This window comes from Condylura cristata, unplaced genomic scaffold, assembly GCF_000260355.1.
Source record: "Condylura cristata isolate star-nosed mole 26May11 unplaced genomic scaffold, ConCri1.0 scaffold00029, whole genome shotgun sequence".
Classification (NCBI taxonomy): domain Eukaryota; kingdom Metazoa; phylum Chordata; class Mammalia; order Eulipotyphla; family Talpidae; genus Condylura; species Condylura cristata.
Window position 1 is genome coordinate 26054165 of NW_004567130.1, and position 23276 is coordinate 26077440.

At 38.4% G+C, this 23276-nt stretch overlaps 1 protein-coding gene across 2 annotated transcripts in view; it reads right to left on the reverse strand.

Moving 5' to 3' along the window:
- ATXN2 (ataxin 2) overlaps positions 1-18046 on the reverse strand; it is a 63425-nt gene extending 45379 nt beyond the window's left edge. For both annotated transcript variants that reach the window (XM_012730936.1, XM_012730937.1), the window contains exons 1-4: positions 18013-18046; positions 16946-17005; positions 16404-16475; positions 15593-15743 (exon numbers count right to left, since the gene is read on the reverse strand). In XM_012730936.1, coding sequence (XP_012586390.1) covers positions 15593-15743; positions 16404-16475; positions 16946-16978 — 256 coding nt within the window. In that variant the 5' untranslated portion in view covers positions 16979-17005; positions 18013-18046. The remainder of the gene's footprint in view (positions 1-15592; positions 15744-16403; positions 16476-16945; positions 17006-18012) is intronic.
- Between the last annotated feature and the right edge of the window lie 5230 nt (positions 18047-23276).

Sequence of the window (23276 nt, forward strand, 5' to 3'; positions counted from 1 at the left end):
CCAGGCGTACATTTTAATGGCTAGACTCATAGGCTCTCACCTTGCTCGAGATTAGGAAGTAAAGCTTTTGCTGATCTGGCTCTGCTAGAGTACAGGCTCCTAGCCACCAAGCTCTCAGTCTTATGCAAGGAAGAGAAGAATGAACAGCTAGCTATGTCTTCTTCAAAAGACCCTTCTATAGGATTTTTTAAATTTGGTACTGCTTCTCTAACAGTCGTCATCTCCCTAGTAGACGAGGTGATACCAAAACAAGAAATTAGAGCCAGCAAATATATACATGGCACTATAAGCCTAGCCAGAACTTGTTTCCTTTCATCACAAACTAGGTGTTTGGATAGGTGTGTATGTGCACGCACACTAGGGAATAAAAGCATAATTGCTCCTATGGACTGAGCTGCCATCTCTGCCAGCAGTAAAGCTCCCACTGACAGCAATTTTAAGCACCAAGAGCAAAGAACGAAAACTCCAACAGCAACAGGTCTTAGCTAGGGGTGGGATGGGGCAGTTCACTGAAGATGACAACATTTGGAAAAAGTTCTACAAGAGGTTCTGACAGGCAGACTGGGTTCCTAAAGCTATCTTTGGCTAGAAGTCACTATGGCCCTAGAAACAGTGACTTGAGTCAAGACCTACCCGTACATCTTACGGTTACACAGATTACTGGTACGAATTATTTTTGCCATGTTTACTTTAAAAAATGTGAAGGTCCACTCTGGTGGCACAGAGGTTAAAGACTGCACTGTCAAGCTGCCGCCCACCACTAAAGCACAAGTGTGACCCCCACCAGCCAGGCAGCAGCACTTTCCCTGTTGCCCGCTGCTCCCCTCAGCCGTGTGTTTCAGTTACTCTGCCTGCTCTGCTCCCCACTCTGTCTCTGATGACCCTCTCACCTCCCCCACCTCTGGCCTGTACCTGTTCTTGTATGCATAGATAAATCAATCTTCAAAAAATAAAATTAAAAATGTAAAATGCTTCAAGGAAATATCTGGCAACTTCTATCAGGATGCTGAAATTCCCATGTTAACTCACACAAAAGTAGAAGCAAAATTAGGCAGGAAAATTACAAACCTGTCATGCAGCCTCTGCAAGAAGTCTCAGTCTCAGTATTACTTATACTTAAGATCCTACCAAAGTTTACCACACTAGTTTCTGAAAAGCTTACATGTAAGTGAACAAAGCATTCACTGGAAACCCAGCAGTGCTAGAAACCCAGCACTGAAGGTAGCACTCTTTCTATACAAGAACCTGAAGTGCAAAAACAACTTTTTTTCTTAAAACAGAACCTTATACATAGACTTTTTCTCATTTAGAGGATGTATGTGTGTGTGTGTGAGAGAGAGAGAACATATTTAGGAAAGACTAGGTCCAACTACCCAATTACTGTACACAAGAAAAATAGTTTAGAATACATTGGCATTAGATTTATTCTAAACAAAATTTAGAAAGCCTCCCCAAACAGGAAGCAAAAGCAGAAAAGCAAGCATCTAAAACCTTCACTGAAACAGGTTTTATCTTATTGATCATTTGGTTGTATTAAAAGGTCATTATTAAGTAACCTATTCTTTTTGATAGGGATACAAAAACCAGAATGTAGGCCAGAGATGCTGGTGGGGAGAGGATTCACAGAGACAGAGTGGAAAGCAGGTACATCTACTGACATACATGCTAAGGGGTGCAGCAGGCGAGACAGAAGAGTCGGCTGTGCCATGTGGGTCAGCTGCCTAGCTGGGAAGTGAAATCATGCCAGTGCATAGATTTTGAAACCCTTTACCCCAGGCAATTGAATCTTTAAATAAGAAAATTTATTTCAATAGTACTGTTTTCAATACAACATTTCCCAACTTTTAAAACCATGTCCTCATGGTATACCATCAACTATATGCAGAACAATCTACACACAATACAGTATCAGTTACAATGGGTACCTGTCTCACAACTCAGAGGCCATTCATTCACTTTTATCATTTACAGAGTACCTACAACCTGTGGGTCGTTGAGTTTGAATGTGCAGTGGATTCATATTTAACTAATACACAATCCCTGCCTTTTCTTGCAGAAGTGCCCTGGTGTAGAAAAAGGAATCTTTTGGAACCTATGTGAAAAGTCCAAAATATAATTCAGAACAAAGTTCTGGGAACAAAAAAGGCTGTGGCTTTAGAAGCGATGACTGATCTAGACCTTCAAAAACAACAAGCAAGTAATCAAGTGAGGAAGAAGTAAAGGGGCTCTGACATGGACTAGAGGAGCACTAAAAATGAGATTTTTTTTTGGTCTGAATTATACCATCTGTAAGCTTCCCTGGGGAAAGAGAACTTGGGCCTAGAAGGGAGATTCTATAGTCACTTATATCAATTTTTACACTATTTGCATATTCTAAACCACGTCATACAGAGGTAATTAAATAATAACAAAAAGGGCCCTCGCTGGTGGCACAGTGGGCTAAAGCACAGCACTAGGAAAGCTAAAGCCACTTCCGCAGGAGTTCGATCCCCGCCTGCCCCAGAGGTGACCACAGGGCCCGGCAGACCTCTGGCCCGCCCGCTGCTCCCCTCAGCAGTGTGCTTTGTCGATCTGTCTGTTTTGCTCCCCGCTCTGTCTCTGGTGAAGCCTCTTACCACCCCTGCACCCCTGGCTGCACCCCAGTTCTGGATGCATAAATAAATCTTAAAATAATAACAAAGATACAAGGTAGTAAATGAATGTAATAATGACCCAGGGAGTATGGACAGGAACACCAAACCTAGCAGAGTAATGGAGACAACTGTCCAGTCGGAAAAGAAAAAAAAAAAAAAAAAAAAGAACTACAGAGATAAGGGGCACAAAGAACTTGCAATTAGAGATTAACCCCTTTTTTTCTTTACCCACTGAACCTGTTTGGTATTTTAGGACCCTGTGGATCCACTCTCAGAATGTATTTAAATGCACAAAATACACAGAAGACAAAAAAGATCAATAATGAAATGCAGTATCAAAAGCCAGAGTCCAATCTGCGCCATAGTAATAATGCACATGCTTCTTTATTGATGCAACCCCACAGCAAGCCTATTAACACTGTGAAGAGGTGACATGTATACTTTAAGATATCCGTATCTATGTAAGTGATATCAAGTTAACCGAGCTTGATAAGTGAAGTCAGATATTAATACTAGTTGTTTGTTGCCTGCATTAATAATGGCAAGAGATGCTAATTTTTAATCAAAGGTAATGAAAATAAAGATGTTATTTTTTCCCCCATTCAAGTTCATCAATGCCCTAAATACTGTCCATGAATCACTTGGGAATCCAGGAATCCAGGCTAAGAATTCCATCTATATGTTCTAAAAAGCAGAACATTCTGCTGTGGAAGAAGGAAATAGGTATAAGTAGTGGACCAGAGGGGAGAGTCATTAAGATTGCAGAAATAGGTTTTTAAAAAAAGAAAAAAGTTCCGCTGTGTTCTCCTGGAGCTCCAGTAAGAATGAGAAGCCCCTAGATTCATGACTAAGCAGACCAGTACCACAATGGCACTTTTCCCAGTCATCCCTGCAGGCAGGCTACAGGAGTAAACAGAATAATTTAAAAACCATACAGTCAGAGGAAGATCAAGCAAATGACTCCAATTTTCCACTTTAAAAAAAAGGGGGGCCCCTCTCTGGTGGCTCAAGGGGTGAAGTCTCAGTACTATGAAGCTACATGCAGAAACTGCAGCTAGATCCCCACCCACATGGTGCAGAAGACCTCTATCTTGCCTATTGCTCCCGTGAGCAGTGTATTTCAGTCGATCAGCCTGTTCTGCTCCCCAGTCTCTCTCTGGTGAATCCTCTCACTCACTCCCATCTCTGGCCCAGTTCTTCTATGCACAAATAAATAAAAAATAAATCTTTAGGCCCTCCCTGGTGGCGCAGCGGGTTAAAGCACTGCATTAAGAAGCTAAAGCCACTTCCCCATGAGTTCGATCCCCGCCTGCCCCGGAGGTGACCACAGGGCACGACTGACCTCTCCTGACCCGCCCGCTGCTCCCCTCAGCAGTGGGCTTCATCGATCTGCCTGTTCTGCTCCCCACTCTGTCTCTGGTGAAGCCTCTCAGCCTCCACATCTCTGGCCTGTACCCCAGTTCTGTATGAATAAAAAATAAATCTTTAAAATAAATAAATAAATAAATCTTTTGAAAAAATGTAAAGACTTGTGAGGGTCAAGAAGAAACTGACTAGAAGAGTAAAGATTAAGTTGGCATGGTCACAGGAGGTTTTGGAAGATGCTCTGGAAGAGAAGCAGCTGCACTGATGAGAAGTCAGGAAAACAATGCTAAAATGAAATGAAAATAAATGGTATTGAAATAACAGAGCTCAGAAGACACTATTCCTCAGGAATACCGCTTTGTTTCAAAAGACCACCTTGAAAAGAAAATTTTGGACCATTTACTATTTGCAAATTATCAGTAACATTTGAAGGTATCAGAGTTTTAGTAATAAAATAATGACAAACTAGAATGCATTCCAAAGACATATGCCCGCCTATTCCAAATACCAAGAAGTTACAACTGCACCACAAAATACACCAGACAAAAGCACCTGTCAATTAAAAACTGCACGAGTGGAGACTGTCCATTTTAATGACAGCTCTTTTCAAACTATCATCCTGGACCCAAGAGGCAGAATTACTTAATGCGTGCAATATTGGAAGTAGTTTATTTACTACATCATGGAGATACAGTTACATAACCACAAAATTCAGTTCTGAGGTTAGAGCCACAAAAATGAGTCCCCAAGGTTTTCCTTCAACTGAAACCTTTTTAGGAGAATAAATCAGAAAAAAAAAAAAAAGATCATGTAAAGTATTAGAATTAACACATAAATCATTCTGGGTCAGGACCGGAAACCCAACATCCCTCTGTAGGGCATGCAGCCCCTCCCCACACCTGCCAAGCCAGTAAGAGCCTTCTCTGCCTGTAATCTCTTCTTGTCCCAGCAGCTGAAATTCTCAACCAAACACCAGTCTCTTTTAGAGCCTTTGTGTAACTAGAACAAGTCAGCGGTGGCAAAACCATGACTGCCCCGCAGAGGGAGATGTTACTGCAGATGAGAGGGCTGGTGGCTGAAGTGATGCAACACCTCTCAGCACGCGGCAGCCAGAGCGCAGAACCTGCACAACAAATGAAGAACTGGCCAGCCACTTGCATCTCCATATTTTATACAAAGTTTTAAATATTTAATAGAAAAGGATGGCATTGTTCCAGAGAAGAGCCTCATACTCACATCTTTGCCTCTAGCACACTTAAAGAAGGAAAATTTGTTTTGCAACCCATGAGTAAGAGAGGGAGTTGTTTATACTCTCATCGCCATAAAAAGAAACAAATATCTAACATTTATTTACTTGCCTTTTAATCCCATTATTTCAAATTAAACTGAAGTTGATTTCATACTACTCTTCACAAGTGAATACATTACATCAGTAGATGTAAACTGAAGTATGGGTGCATTTCTAACACGCATTAACAGCCAAAGTAATTACTTTTAAAGATCTTTAAATAGCCTGTGTGTAGGCTTTAATGCACTCTGTATGGTAATACTTACATTTACCTGTGCTGCTGACTTTTCTCACTTGTGTAAGACTCATTTGGGTCAATTTTCAAAGTTTGACACTTGAAATTATTATTTACATACCCAAAGAGTACTTAAATGCTTGCTAGTAGCAGCCTTCTTTCAGAAAAACATACTCTGGTATGTTATGGGATAGGACAGCCTATTTAAATTTGGCTAGGAGTAACTGCTTTGAGTTCTCTGAAAATGAGAGGTAATTAAATGTCTCATCATCTGTTCCAATACAACTGTGAGAAAAAAAAAATTTGCTTTTCCCTAATGAGCGTGTAAAATATATAAAAAAAATGTTTAAATCAACAAAATTAAACCTCTCTCTATATATAAGATATTGAGTACCTACTGTAAGACATTATGCTAAACACCACAGGAAATAACATCCCTCATTCAGTAAGAATAATGTCTGAACTCCAGGAAATTGTAACACATTTGGCAAAATAAAATATACTAAAGCCGATATAAGAGACGGTTCAACTGGTCATCCAACCCCCTAAGGTTTCTTTGGGTACTTTACCAGACAGAGCAAAGGCTCAAGTTCTGACACATCCCTTTTCTCCCCCATCACTATAGCTGTTACTACACCTTTGACTGGGATTCAGCATGAGATTTCACTGGGAGCAGAATGAAATATTCTGTGCTAAAAAATATAGTAAAATTTAATAGCGACCAGTACAGGCAATAAAAACAGACCCCAGTGGGCCTCCCTGGTGGCCCTGGGGTCCCACTTCAGAGCTATCACCTGCACAGCCTGAGTTCCATCCCCAGCACCAGACCTCTCCTGACTTGCCAGCTGCTCCCCCTTAACAACAGTGCTCTGCACTGTCTTACCAGTCACACCTCTGACCTACACCCCAGTTCTTCAATGCCAAAGAAAAGAAGAGAGAGATCAGAGTGAGCAAGGAAGACTTTAAAGAAGGTGACTTGAGCTCAATCTTGAGAAACTGTAGTGAGGAAGGGATAGTTATAGTGAAAAGTAAATCCAGCAGCAAGATTAGCTAGCTCAAAGATCAAGACTGGAATGTCTGGCTTGTAGCAAAATAGATGTTTGGGTCAAGAAGTGGACTGATACTGAGGAATAATGAGATAAATCTGAAAAAGAGAAGTTCCACAGTAAAAGGCACCGGAAGCCAAGGTATGGCCTCCCAACTTTATTCTGTGAGCAACAATGGACACCGCAGATCTGTGAACAAGGGATGAGATCGTATCAGAAAAACAATGCTTAAGAATTCCTTTGTGTGCCCTACCTGGTGGCACAGCAGGTTAAAGCACAGCACTAAGAAGCTAAAGCCATTTCAGCATGAGTTCGATCCCCACCCCAGAGGTCAGAACTCTCCTGACCTGCCTGCGGCTCCCCTCAGCAGTGGACTTTGTCGATCCGCCTGTTCTGCTCCCAACTCTGTCTCTCCTGAATCCTCTCACTACCACTGGCACGTCTGGCCTGTACCCTTGTATGTGTAAATAAATAAATCTTAAAAAAAAAAAAAAAAACTTCAAAATCAACTACATACAAAGGAGAAAAACTTAAAACCACCAGTTTCCTTTGAAAGATCAGAATGAAGAGTAAGTCAAAATTACAGAAGCAAAAGCACACCAAGTTCAGGAAAGGTCTGCTGTACCGTGTGGGTCACCTCCCCCACTCAGTGGCTGACCGCATCTGGCTTCACAGCACTGTGCTTTAACCTGCTTGTGCCAGCAGGACGGGCCCAAAAGCACAGCAAACGCTATAGCAATGCACGATTAGTGTAACACAGAAAATAAGAGAAGAGAAAAAAGTGGATGCTGACTTTGGAGATTTGCTGACCTTAAAAAAAAAAAAAAGACAATAGAGGGCCTCCCTGGTGGCACAGTGGGTTGGAGCGCTGAACTGAGAAGCTAAGCCAAGTCGTGGCCGCTCCAGTGTGTTCGATCCCCACCCCAAAGGTGACCCATGTGGCACAGCAGACCTCTCCTATCTCCTTGTGCTCCCCTCAGCAGTGGACTTTGTTGATCTACCTGTTCTGCTCCCCACTGTTTCTGGTGAATCCTCTCACCACCCCTGCACCTCTGGCCAGTACCCCATTTCTGTATGAATAAATAAATCTTAAAAAAAAAAAACAAAAAGGCAATACAAAGTTAGAATGCTAACTCCTACATTATCTTTAAGAGAATCAAAGTAAATTCAAAGATGCCAACAGGAAGATAGACTTTGTGTGGTGGGATGTTAGGAGATAAACATTCTGTTTTCATCTTCTTCATTAAATTTCTAATTTACAATCTCGTTTTGAGGGAAAAGAATGCGCCTTTAGTCTATGTCATCTGGAAAAAAATGAGGTGGGCCCCAATCATTGATTAAGCTGTTTCCACCTTTTTTTTTTTTTTTTTAAATAAAGGCACTGTTTTAAACTTAAAAGTTAGAAAGGAAATGGAAAGTGATTACAAAGAAGGTGTGGGCTGAAAACAATTCACAAACATACAGGAATCAAAAAAGAGAATTTAGCAACTAGGAATCAAAAAACACAATTGGGAATTGTACAGCAGATACTATTAGTTAAGTACTGTAGTCTTCTATAACAACTTAACCTCAACCCTACAGATAAAATATTCAGAAATAGGGGCCCTCCCTGGTGGCGCAGCAGGTTAAAGCACTGCACTAAGAAGCTAAAGCCATTTCCACATGAGTTCGATTCCCGCCTGCCCCGGAGGTGACCACAGGGCGCGGCAGACCTCTCCTGACCCGCCTGCTGCTCCCCTCAGCAGCGTACTTCATCATCTGCCTATTCTGCTCCCCGCTCTACCTCTGGTGAATCCACTCATCGCCCCTGTACCTCAGTTCTGAATGCATAAATAAATAAATAAATCTTTTAAAAAATTTTTCAGAAATAGGTCATGAAATAATAAAATAAAATTCATTCCATTTCTTACAGCTGCACACTGTTCCTTAGCAAATGTATAAAACAGCTCACAGATTCAGACTGTTCTTTTCTAATATAAATCAGAAGAACAACTATTCAAGAGCACATGCTCACTTAAAACTTTGCCAGATCACTTCTTGGCCTTCTGACTAAGATTAAAACTCTTTGCCAGGTGATGAAAGCAATCAATTACTATTTATAGCTAGATGGACTAGGAATTAAAACAGGGACAATATATCTACATTCCTTCATTGCCCTGCATTATTACTTTTAATGTATTTGCTATTCATGTGTCTCCACTGAAACTGCACAGCAAGAAAGAAAATAAAACTAAAACCAGTTATTGATAAAATACTTACATAATATCGATACTTCCAGGACATTACCTTGCTGAAAATGTCCTGGAGTCAACTGAATGACTAACCTACTCCTGGGTTCAAGAACTCTACTTGTTTTTACTTAAACCACAAGTAAGCAGAATGTCATTTTTTGACACCTTCACTGTCTCCAGGTAATATTAATCTTCCTCACTTTTACCCTTTAGCAAGCTGATACATGAAGTATCACATAATAAGAACCTAACCCACTCCCCAAGATAGTCTCAACACCATTTACCGAATAAGTCACCTGTATTCCAGATTTAAAGTGTCATCTTTACCACTTATTACCACAAAACTCCCATAAGTTTAAAGTTTATTGTTTGCTACTATGGCAACTGTGTTTTAATTCTAATACATTTCAAATACTTAGTAGGGCAAGTCATCCTTTCATGACTCTTGCAGGAGAAAAATTTCCAAAATCTTTTTATTTATTTCATAAACTTTAGAATCATTTTGTCAATTTCAACAAAAGGGGTTATTATCTTCCAAGATTACTATGAGAATCTGACCAGACTGCAGATCCTGTCTGCCTGTTCAGCTTTAGAGCTGTCCAACTTCCTGCTCATACAGAGACTACTATATCCTTAGCTGCAAAAATGTGCCTACCCAGCTGTCTGCTCTACTACAGTACAATCTATGAGCAGGTCTTGGATCCTTAGCATCCAAGGTTTCCCCGGTTATTTCCTGTTCTGGAATGTGTTTCTAGATGCCAAAATAGCCCTTCAGAAGAGAGCTCCTTCTATTACTTGTAGGACTTTGGCCTCTTGGTCCTACTGGCCAACTACATTAGGGAGAGCACAGTAATGCAAAACAAGAATAAAATAAGCTATGTGATTTCCTCATTGTTCTCTAGTCACACACCCCCACTACTATAAACCATACAATTCTTCATTTTTTTGAAATCCATTTAGAATTCAATGCTACCAATTTCAGCCTTCTATTTTTCTCAAATTCTTTCCTATGCCTTGGTATAGCATAGGAAAATACCTAGAACAGAGCTTCGTAACAAGAATGCATCAACTCCCTGAAATTAAATGTATATCTATGTGAGTAGGGTGACTACATAGTTTCACTTACTTCTCAAAATGGACCCAAAATAGTCTTGAATTTCTCTGTACTGTCCATAGCAACAAGCATAGCAATGAATACATTCCAGTGCTCATAAGTATTTGCTGACTGCTTGGATACATAAAACCACTTATAGCTTTCTCATTCTTTACAGAATACAGAACTTCTTCAAGTATGCAAAGGCCCTAATTCAAAGGGTTTTCATTTATTCAAAGACATCTATACTGACCCATACTATGGGTGGCAAAACACTGTGCCAGGCTCACACGAGCTATAGTGGTGGAGACAGTAACATGTAATCATAGTAAAACATGTTGTAAAAGAGCAAAGACACAGAAATGTGTGGAGAGGGACCTGTTTGTGGTAACTGAAATTATGAGTACATAAACAACTGATATGTGGGAAAAGAAACTAGGAACCAAAACACTTTTAAGGGCCATGTAATGGAAATGAAGCCCAAGAAATGAGACAGGGAATGAATGATTAGTAAGACACAAAAAAAAAGGTAGAGCAGCTTTAGGAGTTAAGATGAAATCAACAGTTTCATATATAGCAGTGATGAGTCCAAAAGACCCAGCAATAGAGATTAAATGGTAAGCTCAGAATTTCCAGGTTCCTGGTGTGAGTATAAAAGGCAAACTACAACGCCATGGAAGAAGAAGAAATTTGGGTAAAGAAGGGAGAAAAGATAGGATAGTAACGAGTAATTCAGCATCAAAAAAGATCCTTTTAAAAAGAGGGACTTGAATAGGCTTTCAAGCTGAAAGGAAGAAGCAAATGGAGAAAGTTAAAGAGTCTGGAAACAGCTGATATAAAAAAACAAGAACCTAAGAACGGTACAATGCATACCATCAACGGTATGATTAGAGAAGCTAGAACTGAACAAAAGTAAGACATTCCTTTTACTAGAACTCAAGGAATGAGAATAATGACCAGGGGAAAGATAAATTTGCAGGTAGAGCAGGGAGTGGACTATTGAAGATGGAAATGGTTCCCAATTACAGATTTCTCAAACATGGTTTTTCCACTTATTATGACAGGAGTTGGTAGTAAAAATTATTCTTCAGGCTAAATTCAATTTGAATAGTCATAAATAATTAAATGAAACTACACAGTATCAGCCTCAACCCGTGAATTTAAAGGAAATATGTTCTGTATTATTTCACCAAAGCCAGTATTTGTGATGTATTTGTGACCAGCCATAATAGCACAAATGCAGTAGGAAATATGATCTAGGCCTGGAATTGACACTTTATGCCAGAGGGCAAACAGTAGATATATTTGGCTTTGCAAACCATACAGTATCTGTACGAGGATTCAACTTTATCACTATAGCATGAAAGCAGTCACAGACAACACATAAATGAATTGGGTCTGTGCTACAATAAAATTTTATTTACTAATGAGTGGATTTGGTCCTCAGACCTTACTTCTGCTGAAAATGCCCTCCATGCTGAAAATACTAAAAAAGAAAATACAACAAAATGAACGAATAAAGAAGCACGAGGAAGAATGGAATAAGGAAGAAAAGTCACAGAATTAAAATATAGCTTAACTGAGGTATTAAAGAGAAATACATGATTCAAGGAGCATTAAGAAAAGTAAAGGAAAAAAACAAAGGCAAAAAGTAGATGAAAAAGGGACGTTGAAAAGAGACAGGAAACCAAGAAAAAGGTGAAAAGGGATAAGAGACAAAGGCAGCTAAAAAAATGCATGGCAAAATTACGAGGGAAAAAAATAACAGCCCCGCAGATCTCTCTATACTGGAATTCTGAGAAAGGATAAACCACATGCTAACTTTTCAGTGATAATCTGATGGCCTTTTCTAACTGTATGCAAATTATATCTTATAAAAGATAAAGCTAATTTTACATTTTGCCCATTTCATCACAAATCAAATTGGTACATGTGTAACATTAGAAAGATCAAATAAAACTTATTCTTCCTATCATAAAATGGTATCAGGGCCCTCCCTGGTGGCGCAGCAGGTTAAAGCACAGCACTATGAAGCTACTGAAGCCAGGGCAGCACGAGTTCGGTCCCTGGCCAGGGAGCTGACCCACATAGCACGGCAGATCTCTCCTGACCAACCTGCTGCTACCCCTCAGCAGTGTATTTTCAGTCCATCTGTTCTACTCCCCACTCTGTCTTTGATGAATCCTCTCACTCCCTGCAACTCTGGCCCATACCCCAGTTCTGTAGGCATAAATAAATAAATCTTTTTATTTAAAAAAAAAAAAGTATCAATTATTTCTAGGCCCTTATTTACATATGTATGTATTAAGACAAATTTAGTATTTTTTTTTAGATCAGTGAAGTTAACATTAAGAAATTAAAGCCATACTGACCTCAACTTCAAGTTTCCCCCAAAATATCAGACTGTGCCCTCCCTGGTGGCGCAGCGGGTTAAAGCACAGCACTAAGAAGCCAAAGCCACGTCAGCATGAGTTCAATCCCTGCCCACCTGGAGGTGACCACAGGGCGCGGCAGACCTCTCCTGACCCGCCTGCTGCTCCCCTCAGCAGTGGACTTCGTCGATCTGTCTGTTCTGCTCCCCGCTCTGTCTCTGGTGAATTCTCTTATCGCCCCTGCACTTCTAGCCTGTATCCCAGTTCGGTATGCATAAATACATTTTTTTTTAAAAAAATCAGACTAAAAAATGCAATGCAATAATCTGCATATTAATATTGGTCAAAATTTTTTTGAGGCTGATTTATGCATACAAGAGCCGGGGTATAGGTGGGGGAGGGGGTTCACTGAGTGGGAAGCAGAACAAGCTTACTGACTACTGAAATAAATACACTGCTGAGGAGCAGCAGGTGAGACAGGAGAGGTCTGCTGCACCATTTGGGTCAGCTCCCTGGCGGGGGATTCAACTCGTGCTACAGTGGCAGCAAGACAGCTTCATAATGCTGAAGCTGTGTCACCAGGGCGGCCCTTAAAAAAAACTTTTTTTTTGCTTTGTGGGGAAATTCTTTGAGGTAAATCAGACTTATTCTGGCATAGCTTAAACAACAAATCAGACCACGTAACATGTCATTCTAGCACATGACTTAGGATTTAGAGAGCAATGGGTTTGTGTCCTCACTTAACCAATTTACCTAGCTGGTTTGCAGTTTCCTCGTCTACAATATGTGAATAATGATTGCACCGACTTCAGAAAGAAAAATGATTAAATGAAACATAAAAAAACAACATTGTATGACACGTAATATGCATTCAAATTCAGTTAATATTTTCAACTAAATTCAACTAGATCTGGCAATACTATTACAAAAGAGAACCCTAAGATAAAACCTCAGAAAGTAAGTTCATTTCCCTTTTCTTTTAAGAAGCTGAAACTAATACAGTTCTTATCACTCAGTCTATCAATGCTTAAAAGAAACCTCAATCCATATACCCAGATAAGATGTAGAAAGTGGTATCAAACTGACAGTATCAGAGACTATTTGAAATAATCTCTACTTCTTAGACAGAAAGGATCCCTTTTCAAGTATTCTACTTGACATTCACACAACAGTCATTCCTAGGATCTCCTCACCTGTTCACTCATGGCTGTACGTCAGAATCACATGACCAGAGCCTCACCCAGACTAATTAGGAATGAGAACTAAAGATTCCCAAAACACCAGTGACAAAATGTGACACACCCTTAAGAAAACCTACCCTTACTCAAGGGCACTAGAAATCTGAATAAGTCTTTAATTTAAACTAAATCTAAAAGCTGTACTCAATATCTTAATTTTTATAATTAATCAATTCTTATATACTAATCATACCTCCCAAACACTACTTTTCTTTCACAACAGGCAATTTCTGCTGCCATAATAGTGTTAAGAATCTGGCTTAAGAGCCTGGAATACTAAACACATGACTTAACACTATTATTAAGCTATGAATTGGACATCATTGTGTAACTCACTAAACCACCAGTCTTTAAATATCTGAAAGAATTCCACGATTAGATGTCTTCATCAATAAATGCTAACATTTTGTATATAAAGCAAAATATATCCATTCCTTTATGTGTACAGAACACTGACTGTCAACGCTGATGCTCTGATCTGTTATTGGGGGGCGGGGGGTGTGCGGTGTTGACATGAAATACAAATTACCTGAGAAGCAGACTTACGGAGATAACAAATTAATTTTGCAGAGGATCAAAGAACGATACCATAACTATCTAAAACTATTATCTCCGTTCCCAAATTTGAGAAGTGCCAATTCACTTGGAAAAGAAAAAAAATGAAAAGCATACTGTAAATGGCTGTAAGTTAGAGGACCTGCTACCCAACAGGGCTGGTTATCATTTCATTGTGGTGGTGGTGAATAATTTCTCCAAGAGTGCCAGGAACTAAACTCAACCAAAATTTTGTTTTCTTTTATTGCTTATTATCCAAGGTCAATTCTGAAATTTACAACGGTGGGCCCTCCCTGGTGACGCAGTGAGTTAAACCACAGCACTGCAAGCTAACCACAGCTGCTTCAGATCAAGTTCAATCTCCAGCCCCGGAGGTGACCACAGGGCACTGCAGACCTCTCCTGACCCGCCCGCTGCTCCCCTCACCAGTGTCCTTCATCCATCTGCCTGTTCTGCTCTCCACTCTGTCTCTGGTGAAGCCTCTCACTGCTCCTGCACCTTTGGCCTGCACCCCAGTTCTGTATGCACAAATAAAATCTTAAAAAAAAAAAAATTTTACAACAGTGGAACAGTTGTAATATATTTAAAGCATAAGTAATAATTCTGCCCCTAGACATAAATATCATCTCCAAAGACCTGCTTCCTTGTATGAATCAGTGAAGAAATCTTAGACAAAGAGCTGTTTAAGTCAAAGACATCTGAGAAGCTTACAAGAACAGATTACGTCTTATCAACACTGCATAGCAGTGACAGTGAATAATCTTGCACAGCCAGCCTCTGAGAAAGCATGCTAACTGAAGGTGAGAATCTCATTAAGAGTTCCAAGAGAACTGACCAAGAGAGAACTGACCATAGAATTTGACCCCCCAAAATTAATTTTAGAATTTTAGTCAACAATGTCCACAAAACTGCTAGTGTGTTAGTAAACACTCAGCACTGCAGGGCTCCAAAGGATAGCGATTCTGTTTTCATCATCAGTGGACACTTGAAACAGACTAAATTTCACTATAACTACATCACCACTTTTATATTCTCAAAGCATAGTCCCATATGGTTTCTCAAAAAACATACATAATCTACATACCTTTTACAACTTCATTAATCATCACAGCTGCCTGCCTTCTCCTGAGCCCTGTTTTGTTTTTTTTTTCCAAATGATAATACTAAACCATTTATAAAACTGTACACATAATTAAATCACATGAGCATTGTTTAGAAACACTATGAAACTAAAGATTTATAAACTAAAATACTGTAAGGTCAAATGAGAAAAGAAACTTTCAACTGCATATAATTAATAGCATTCTTGACCATGAAATGCTAGAAAATACAAATTTATTTTTTAGTAGAATACTGTCACTAATGCTACTAGAAGTACTAAAGTTCATTTTCCAACAAAAATGCATTAAAATTCCCAAATTATTCTAAAAGGCCTGTATTTCTTTAAAAGAAAAAGTCTGACCTGATCGGTGTAAGGAATGTATGCTTGACTTAATCTAATAAATCATGAAGCTTATGTAGGAAATCAAAACTCACCTCTTCTTGCATAGCTGGAGTCCATATCTTTAAACTGTACCACAACAAAGTCAGAACACTTGAACAAAATACTCTCCATTATTTCTTCACGTTTTGGCCCCGAACTAGATTCAGAACTTTTCTCATGTGCAGCATCAAGTACCAAGTCACACTAACATGAAAAACATGGGCAAATATTTACAGCATTTGTAACATCAAATTGCACAGGAATTCTTCAGCACATTAAAGTACAATTTCTTGTATGTATTAGGCAAAAAATACCCAAGATATAATCCTATTATTTCTCAGAAATGAGAAACCTAGACTGATTTTTCACAGAAAAATCTTGCATCTAAAAATTGATCCTTATTACTGTGGTCTGTCTTGGGCACAATAATAGTGACAAAGAGGGAAAAAAATGCAACCACGCTGCCCCTCTTCTGACTTCTTATGCTTAAAAACGTCAAAATAATTAAGCATATGGATCAAGAAGTCTTTGGGAAGAAAACCTACACTGTCAAAAATTAACAAGGATGTAAAACAATGCGATTTCACTAACAAGTGGTAATAAAAAGAAAAAACTTTTAAAGAAATATGATTATTTCAACCAATTGACAAAATAAGCAGTGCTTGAAACCAGAGGCAACAGCATTCAAAATGGTTTTACACATGAAATACTCAGCATGAAAATGTGACATACTCACCTCATTAACTATAAATTGCTAAAGCAGAAACTAACATACACTGCCAGGAAACCAGACAAAAATACAGTAGTTGACAGCTTGTAGGGTTTTACATTTAACAACAACAAAAAAGATGAAATAAAAATTACCTTAGGACTGTATGTTTTAAAAACTCCTTCATATACACCTCCGTTTTTCACCTGTACTTCACATTTGGATCCCTACAACGACATAATTAATTTATCAAAGAAATAGTGTGCAACCCAGCCATGAGGGATAACTTTTTATTTCACTTGTTACAGCTCATCAGGCTTCATGCAAAATATTAGTGTTCACTGACAGATAATAACCTGTAGAATTCTAAAAATTCTTTAGGCAGCCCTGATTGAGAATTTTGAGTGTTAAATACTATAAGTACATTACTCTGACTCTAGTTTTATTAGGTGGTTATTAGGTGGCAAACAATGTACTAAAGACAGACAACTACTAATACTGTTTTCTACATAGGAGAACTAACAAGAATGTTTTGAAAGCTTACAATTACTTCAACTTCTAATACATTTTTCTAAATCATCCTGATTCAGAGGATGCTGCTTTGATAATCAATCATCCACATTTAACTTAATTATTTTATTCCAAATTATTTTATTCCATTACTGGGAAGCAATCCCCGATAATCTTGGGAACTTACAACAACTGATGTAAGTATATGAACCATCCTCATATTTGCATAGATTCCATCAAAAGAAATCTGCAATGTTAAAAAAAAAAATTAGCAAATCTGCATCCCTGTACACATATTAATTATTTATCTATCTCTCTACAGACGTCTTGTTACATTCGCTTTATAATACTTTACATGCATTAAAAAAGATGTGGTCTCCTGTTATCTTTTGCTTCCTTAGGGAATAAAATTCTAAATATTCAAGATGAAAATTAGTAAGGATGTTTTGACTGCACATGATATGGAAAAGCAAAAATCAACTTCCACCTTCAAGGAAAGACAAAACTATAGGAAGAGATCAGTAATTGAGGTGGCAGGGGAAGAGGATACATACTATCAAGTAGTTAAGGGAATCTGAGGTGAGGAAATTATTCCTTCATCTTGTGTGTTATAGTGGTTAAAACAACCACACACATCAAAACACACAAATGTACACACTAAATAGGGTTAAGTGGTCTTTACAAATCTGAATCAATGCCAGGCTCTACGGTCTAACTACCACATCACTACTTACTACATACTCTAAAAGCACGAGTCTCCTTAACACGAATGGAGAAAACCTACTAAAGGCGAAGTCTCCGAAACTACAACCGTTTCTCATTAGTCCTTCCGTCATGTGGAACTTGTGACCTTTCACACCCAGTTTAGTTTTTCCTGATAAAGTTCCAAAATTTAAGAGCAGGGAGGGTTCTTTCCAAGAGAGAAAAATGACAGGAAAATGGTAGCACATTAACCCAAAATCAAACACTCAAAAGAAATGAACTCCAGCAGTGGGGTTCCAATTATCTCTTGGGAGTTAGATATGCTTTTAGCCATTTGTAAAACAAATGACTTATGAAAAATACTATTTACAGATCTTACATCGTCCATCATCATCAAAAAACACAGCTGATTAATTTTATATCCAACAGTATTGATATGTACGGTTAGTTGAGATACAAAATTCAAGAAAAGGAATTTTTTTTTGGTCTTGGTTTTTGATCTATGGTTTAGAAACCATATTTCAGTTTGCAAACAACATTAAAGTTACTCACCGTAGACTGAGGCAGGCCTCTGCTACTATTTCGACCTCTGAAAAATTAAATATTGTTTATTTATTAAACTCAACATGCTAAGCAAGCTAATTTTTGCTTATTTAAAACATCTTACATTGCCAGTCAACTAAAGCATTAGTTAACTGTGAGAAAGTCTTATCAAATATTAAATATAAAGGCTATCTGAAGTATGGTTCTCTCTGCTTTGCTGGCTCAGAGGACCCAAAAGATAAAGATCATGAAGAGAGAGAAAAGAGCAAGGATGTGAATGTGATGAAAATCAAATAAGTATAAAAAATTAAAAAGAGCCTACTGGAAGAAATAGCCTATATATAATAAATAAAATAAAATAAATTTTACTCCAAAATCAACCAATCATTGTCATAAAAGGCTACTTTTGAGATGAAATTCAAAGTACAATTCTAGAAAAGCAAACTGATGGGCCCTCCCTGTTGGCGCAACTCGCTGAAGCACAGCGCTATGAAGCCAGTGAATCTAAGTTTGACCCACGGCCAGGGAGCTGACCCACATGGCCCCAAAGACCTCTCCTGTCCGCCCGCTGCTCCTCTTACCATCATCCCCCACCGCGCCTGTACTCCAGTTCTGTACATATAAATAAATCTTTAGAAAGAAAAAGAAAAGTGAACTGCAGGCTAATATCCCTGATGAATATATATGCACAAATTCTCAATAAAATACCAACAAATCAAACTGCATAGCACATTACAAGAATCACTCACCACGACCAAGAGGGATTCATCTGTGATACAAGATGGTTTAACACATGTAAATAAATCAATGCACTACACCATTCGTAGAATAAAAAAATTGTATTAAAAATAATTATTTCAATAGACATGGAAAAAGCATTTGACAAAACTCAACTGTTCATGACTAAAAGGTCTTAACAAATTAAGCACTGGAGGAATACCTCTTAACATAATAAAGGCTAAATATTACAAGCCCATAGCTAACATACTCAGTGGCAATAAGTTTGAATTTGTCTCATAACATCAGAAACAAGACAAGGGTGCCCACTCTCACCACACCAACTCAGCATAGTGCTGTAAGTCCTGACAAGGTAATCAGGCAAGAAATAAAAAATAACAGAATTGTAAAAGAAGTAAAATTGTGTCTACTACAGATGCATGATTTTATATATAGAAAAATCCTAAAGACTCGACTAAAAAATTGTTAGATATAATTAGCAAATTCAGTAAGGCCACAGGATACAGAAAAAACATATAAAAATCAGTCATTTTAAATACCCTAAGAAAATTTCTGAAAAATAAACCGACCCCATTTAGAACAGCATCAGAAAACAATACTGAGAAATAAATTTAACTAAGGAGATGTAATTTCTCTATGCTGAACAATGCAAGACATTGATTAAAGAAATTGAAGATATAAATAAATGGAGAGGTACCCCATATGCATAGTTTGAAGGAATACAATTAAGATGTCAATACTACCAAAAGTCATCTACAGATTCAATGAAATCTCTATAAAAGATATCAATGTCATTTTCCACAGAGGTAGTAAAAAACACTCCCCAAATTTATACAGAACCAAAAAAAAAAAAAAAAACCTTTAATACCCAAAGAAATCCTGAGAAACTAGAATACAAGAGAAAAGAAAACCTATGGAATGGGAAAAAAAATATATTTGCAAATCATTTATCTGAGAAGGGGTTACTGGCCAAAATATGTAACTTAATAGCAAAAGAAAAAGAGAGAAAACTCTAAACAACCGCAATTTTAAAAGGGAAAAAGGCTCCAAGCAGGTATTTCTCCAAAGAACAAATGAAATGGCCTACAGGTACATGAAAAGATGTTCAACATCACTGGTCATTAAAGGCAAATGCACATTAAAACCACAATGGGGCTTTAATGTGGGCCTCCTTGGTGGCCTAGGGGTTAATTCTGTCCTCACCACTATTGCTGGCCACTAGATCTCCCACTAGGGAGCTAACCCACATAGTGGGCAGCAGATACCTGCTGCCTCACCCACTGCTCCCCTCAGCACTGTATTTCAGTCACTCCACATGTTCTGCTCCCCACTCTGTCTCTGGTGAACCCTCTCATCCCCTAGTATCTCTGACCTATTCCCTCAATTCTTTTACACAGAATAAAGAAAACAAACCAACCAACCAACCATCACTTCATGCCTGTCAGAATGGCCATCACCAAAAAAAAAAAAAAAAGGGAGAGATAAATGCTGGTGTGAATGTGGAGCAAAGGAAACACTTGTATACTGTTGTTGTGATAATAATGTTGGTACGGCCACTAAAAAAAGTATGGAGGTGCCTCAAAATATTAAAAATAGCAATACCATATGAGCCATTCACTTGTGGGAATATATCCAGAGGAAATGAAAACACTAATTTGAAAGGGTATGATCACCCAACGTTCCTTGCAGCATTATTTATAATAGCCAAAACATCAAAACCACCAAAGGTTTCAATAAATGCATAAATGGATAAAGAAGCTGTGGTATATTTACAGATGACTTGAACAATACAGGTTTGAACTATACTGACCCACTAAGAGTAAATTTCCTTATTAACAGATACAAAAATATGATAAATACAGTACAGTACTATAGATCTATTTTAATATTTTTGCCACTCTGGATTACATTATTAGAATACAGTACATATTAAAGAATTTAAAGAATTCAGTATTTAAAGAATACAGTACATATTAGTCACTATGTTATCAGTAAGACTTTCATCTAACATCACTCTCAGCAGTTAAGTTTTTGGCAACTCAAGTTATATGCAGATTTTTTACTCAAGAGGTGCTGGCACCCCTTACTCCCCTATCATTCAGGGCTCAAATGTGTGTACAACACGACATTACTCAGCCATTTAAATAAATAAAGAAATCCTACCATTTGTGACAACACTGGACAGATATGAAGGCAAGTGCTAAGTGAAATTAAGTCACAGGGAAAGATAAAGATGCTATGATCTCACCTATAAATAGAATCGTAAAAAAAAATAAATGAAAGACCAAACTTTATGAAGAATGTGGGCAAGATGAGCACACAGTAGGAGAGAACCAAAGGTTATCAAAATGTACAAACGTTCAGTTCTAAGACAAATACCAGAGATGTGATGTATGACGGGATGACAATAGCTAATACCACTGTATGTGTGTGTATATATATATCAAAGAATTTATATATATATATATATATATATATATAAACTTGTTAATGAAATAAATTGTATGAGTTCCAACAAAGGTAGAAGTTTTCCTTTTCATTTTTTCTATAAGTAGATAAATACTACCTGAACCTGCTGTGGTAATCATGTCACAGTCTATTTAAATCAAATTATCTTCCTGTAAAACTTAACCAGATACAGTGATGTATGCTCGATGTATTTCTCAATGTAACTGTGAGACTAAAAGCTTCTCAGAAGCAAAATAAAGATTCTAATCCTGACTTACCTGACATCATGTCACCTCCCATATTTTCGCACCACCTCTAAAAATTGTTTTCTTTAAGTGGTGTTTACAAATGCAGGACAAAAAAATAATAACAACAAACTGGGCCCTCCCTGGTGGCACAACAGGTTAAAGCACAGCACTAAGAAGCTAAAGCCACTTCAGCCTGAGTTCGATCCCCGCCTGCCCCGGAGGTGACCACAGGGCGCAGCAGACCTCTCCTGACCCGCCCGCTGCTCCCCTCAGCAGTGTGCTTCATCTATCTGCCTGTTCTGCTCCCTGCTCTGTCTCTGGTAAATCCTCTCACTGTCCCTGCACCTCTGGCCTGTACCCCAGTTCTATATGCATAAACAAACAAACCCTTAAAAAAATCTGCAAGTTAAATCATCCAAAGCACTTTCACTTCTAAAAAGCTAAATGCCTCATCAGTTGAGATCTATATAACAAGTGCCTTTCCCTGTGAATGCCCTTCCTCTGAAAAAAATGTAGTAAACCAAATGTGGCTGTCAAATAGTTTCTAACAACAAACTATTTCAAGTCAATTTATTTACAGAATATAATACACGCTAAGGTTTGACCCACTGGAAAAGATTAGGCCCTTGTGAAATGATAAAAACATTGCTAAAAGTGATGTTTTATTCTTCTTAAACATTCATTACTGTGGAATAACAGGACTAGAATCTCCTTTTAATAAAATAACCATGACACTCAAACTAAGCCACACATGTAGAAACACTCAATGAGACACACAATTCAGTTGCCAAAAGTGTTAACAGCAGGAATGGGGCCAATTCCCTGCAATGTAGCATGACCTTAGCATTCCCAAGGCCAAGGGTGGTTTGTTTTCCAACTCTGTCACCTTCTCTCATCTAGAAAATGTCTTGGACCAAATGAGCTGAGATTCCATCCACTTCTAACATTCTAATTCTGTAGCTCTTTGTCTACACAATGCAATACAGAGCAAAATTCCCAAAGTCTAAGGAATGTGACCAACAATGTATCGTTTAAAGATCTTATCACACACCAAACACCATGAGAAATACTTCACATGCATTCAATTCTACTACCCCTACTTTACAAGCAAGAAAACCAAACCTTAGCAGTTAAATCTTGGCCAAAATCATCCAGTTTATGCGCAGCAGAACTGGTACTGAAACCAGTACTCTATCTGATCCCAAGTTCAATATATTTTATGTTATGCTGCCTCTCTGCAATTGCATCACAAGGAATAAGTCAACTTCACAATTAAGCTGATGTCTGCATTTTAAAAAAAGATTATTTATTTATGCATATAAGAACTGGGGTGTAGGCTAGAGGTACAGGTGGTGAGAGGGTTCACCAGAGACAGACTGGGGAGAACCGACAGCTGGACTGAAATATACTCAAGGAGAGAGGAGAGGTCTGCTGCACGTGGGGGTCAGCTCCCTGGCTGAGATCAAACTCCTGCAGCAGTGGTTGGTGAGAGCTTGATAGCGCTAAATGTAACCCCTGCCACCAGGGAGACCCCAATTTCTACATTTTTTCAGACATTTTTATTGGCTTTTTCTATTTATTGTGTAGCCAAAGATCAAGTCTTGTTTACAAAGATTATCTTCTCTTATTGGCTGCTGAGATGTCAGTTATGGAATGAACAAGTATCAATATCCTTAAACTTATGACTCCACACAAAGCCAAAGTCCATGAAAAAGTGTACAAAATGAAGAATGATAAAAAAAGTATTTTAAGGGCCCTCCCTGGTGGCGCAGCGGGTTAAAGCACAGCACTGAGAATCTGAAGCCACTTCCGCATGAGTTCGATTCCCGCCTGCCGCCT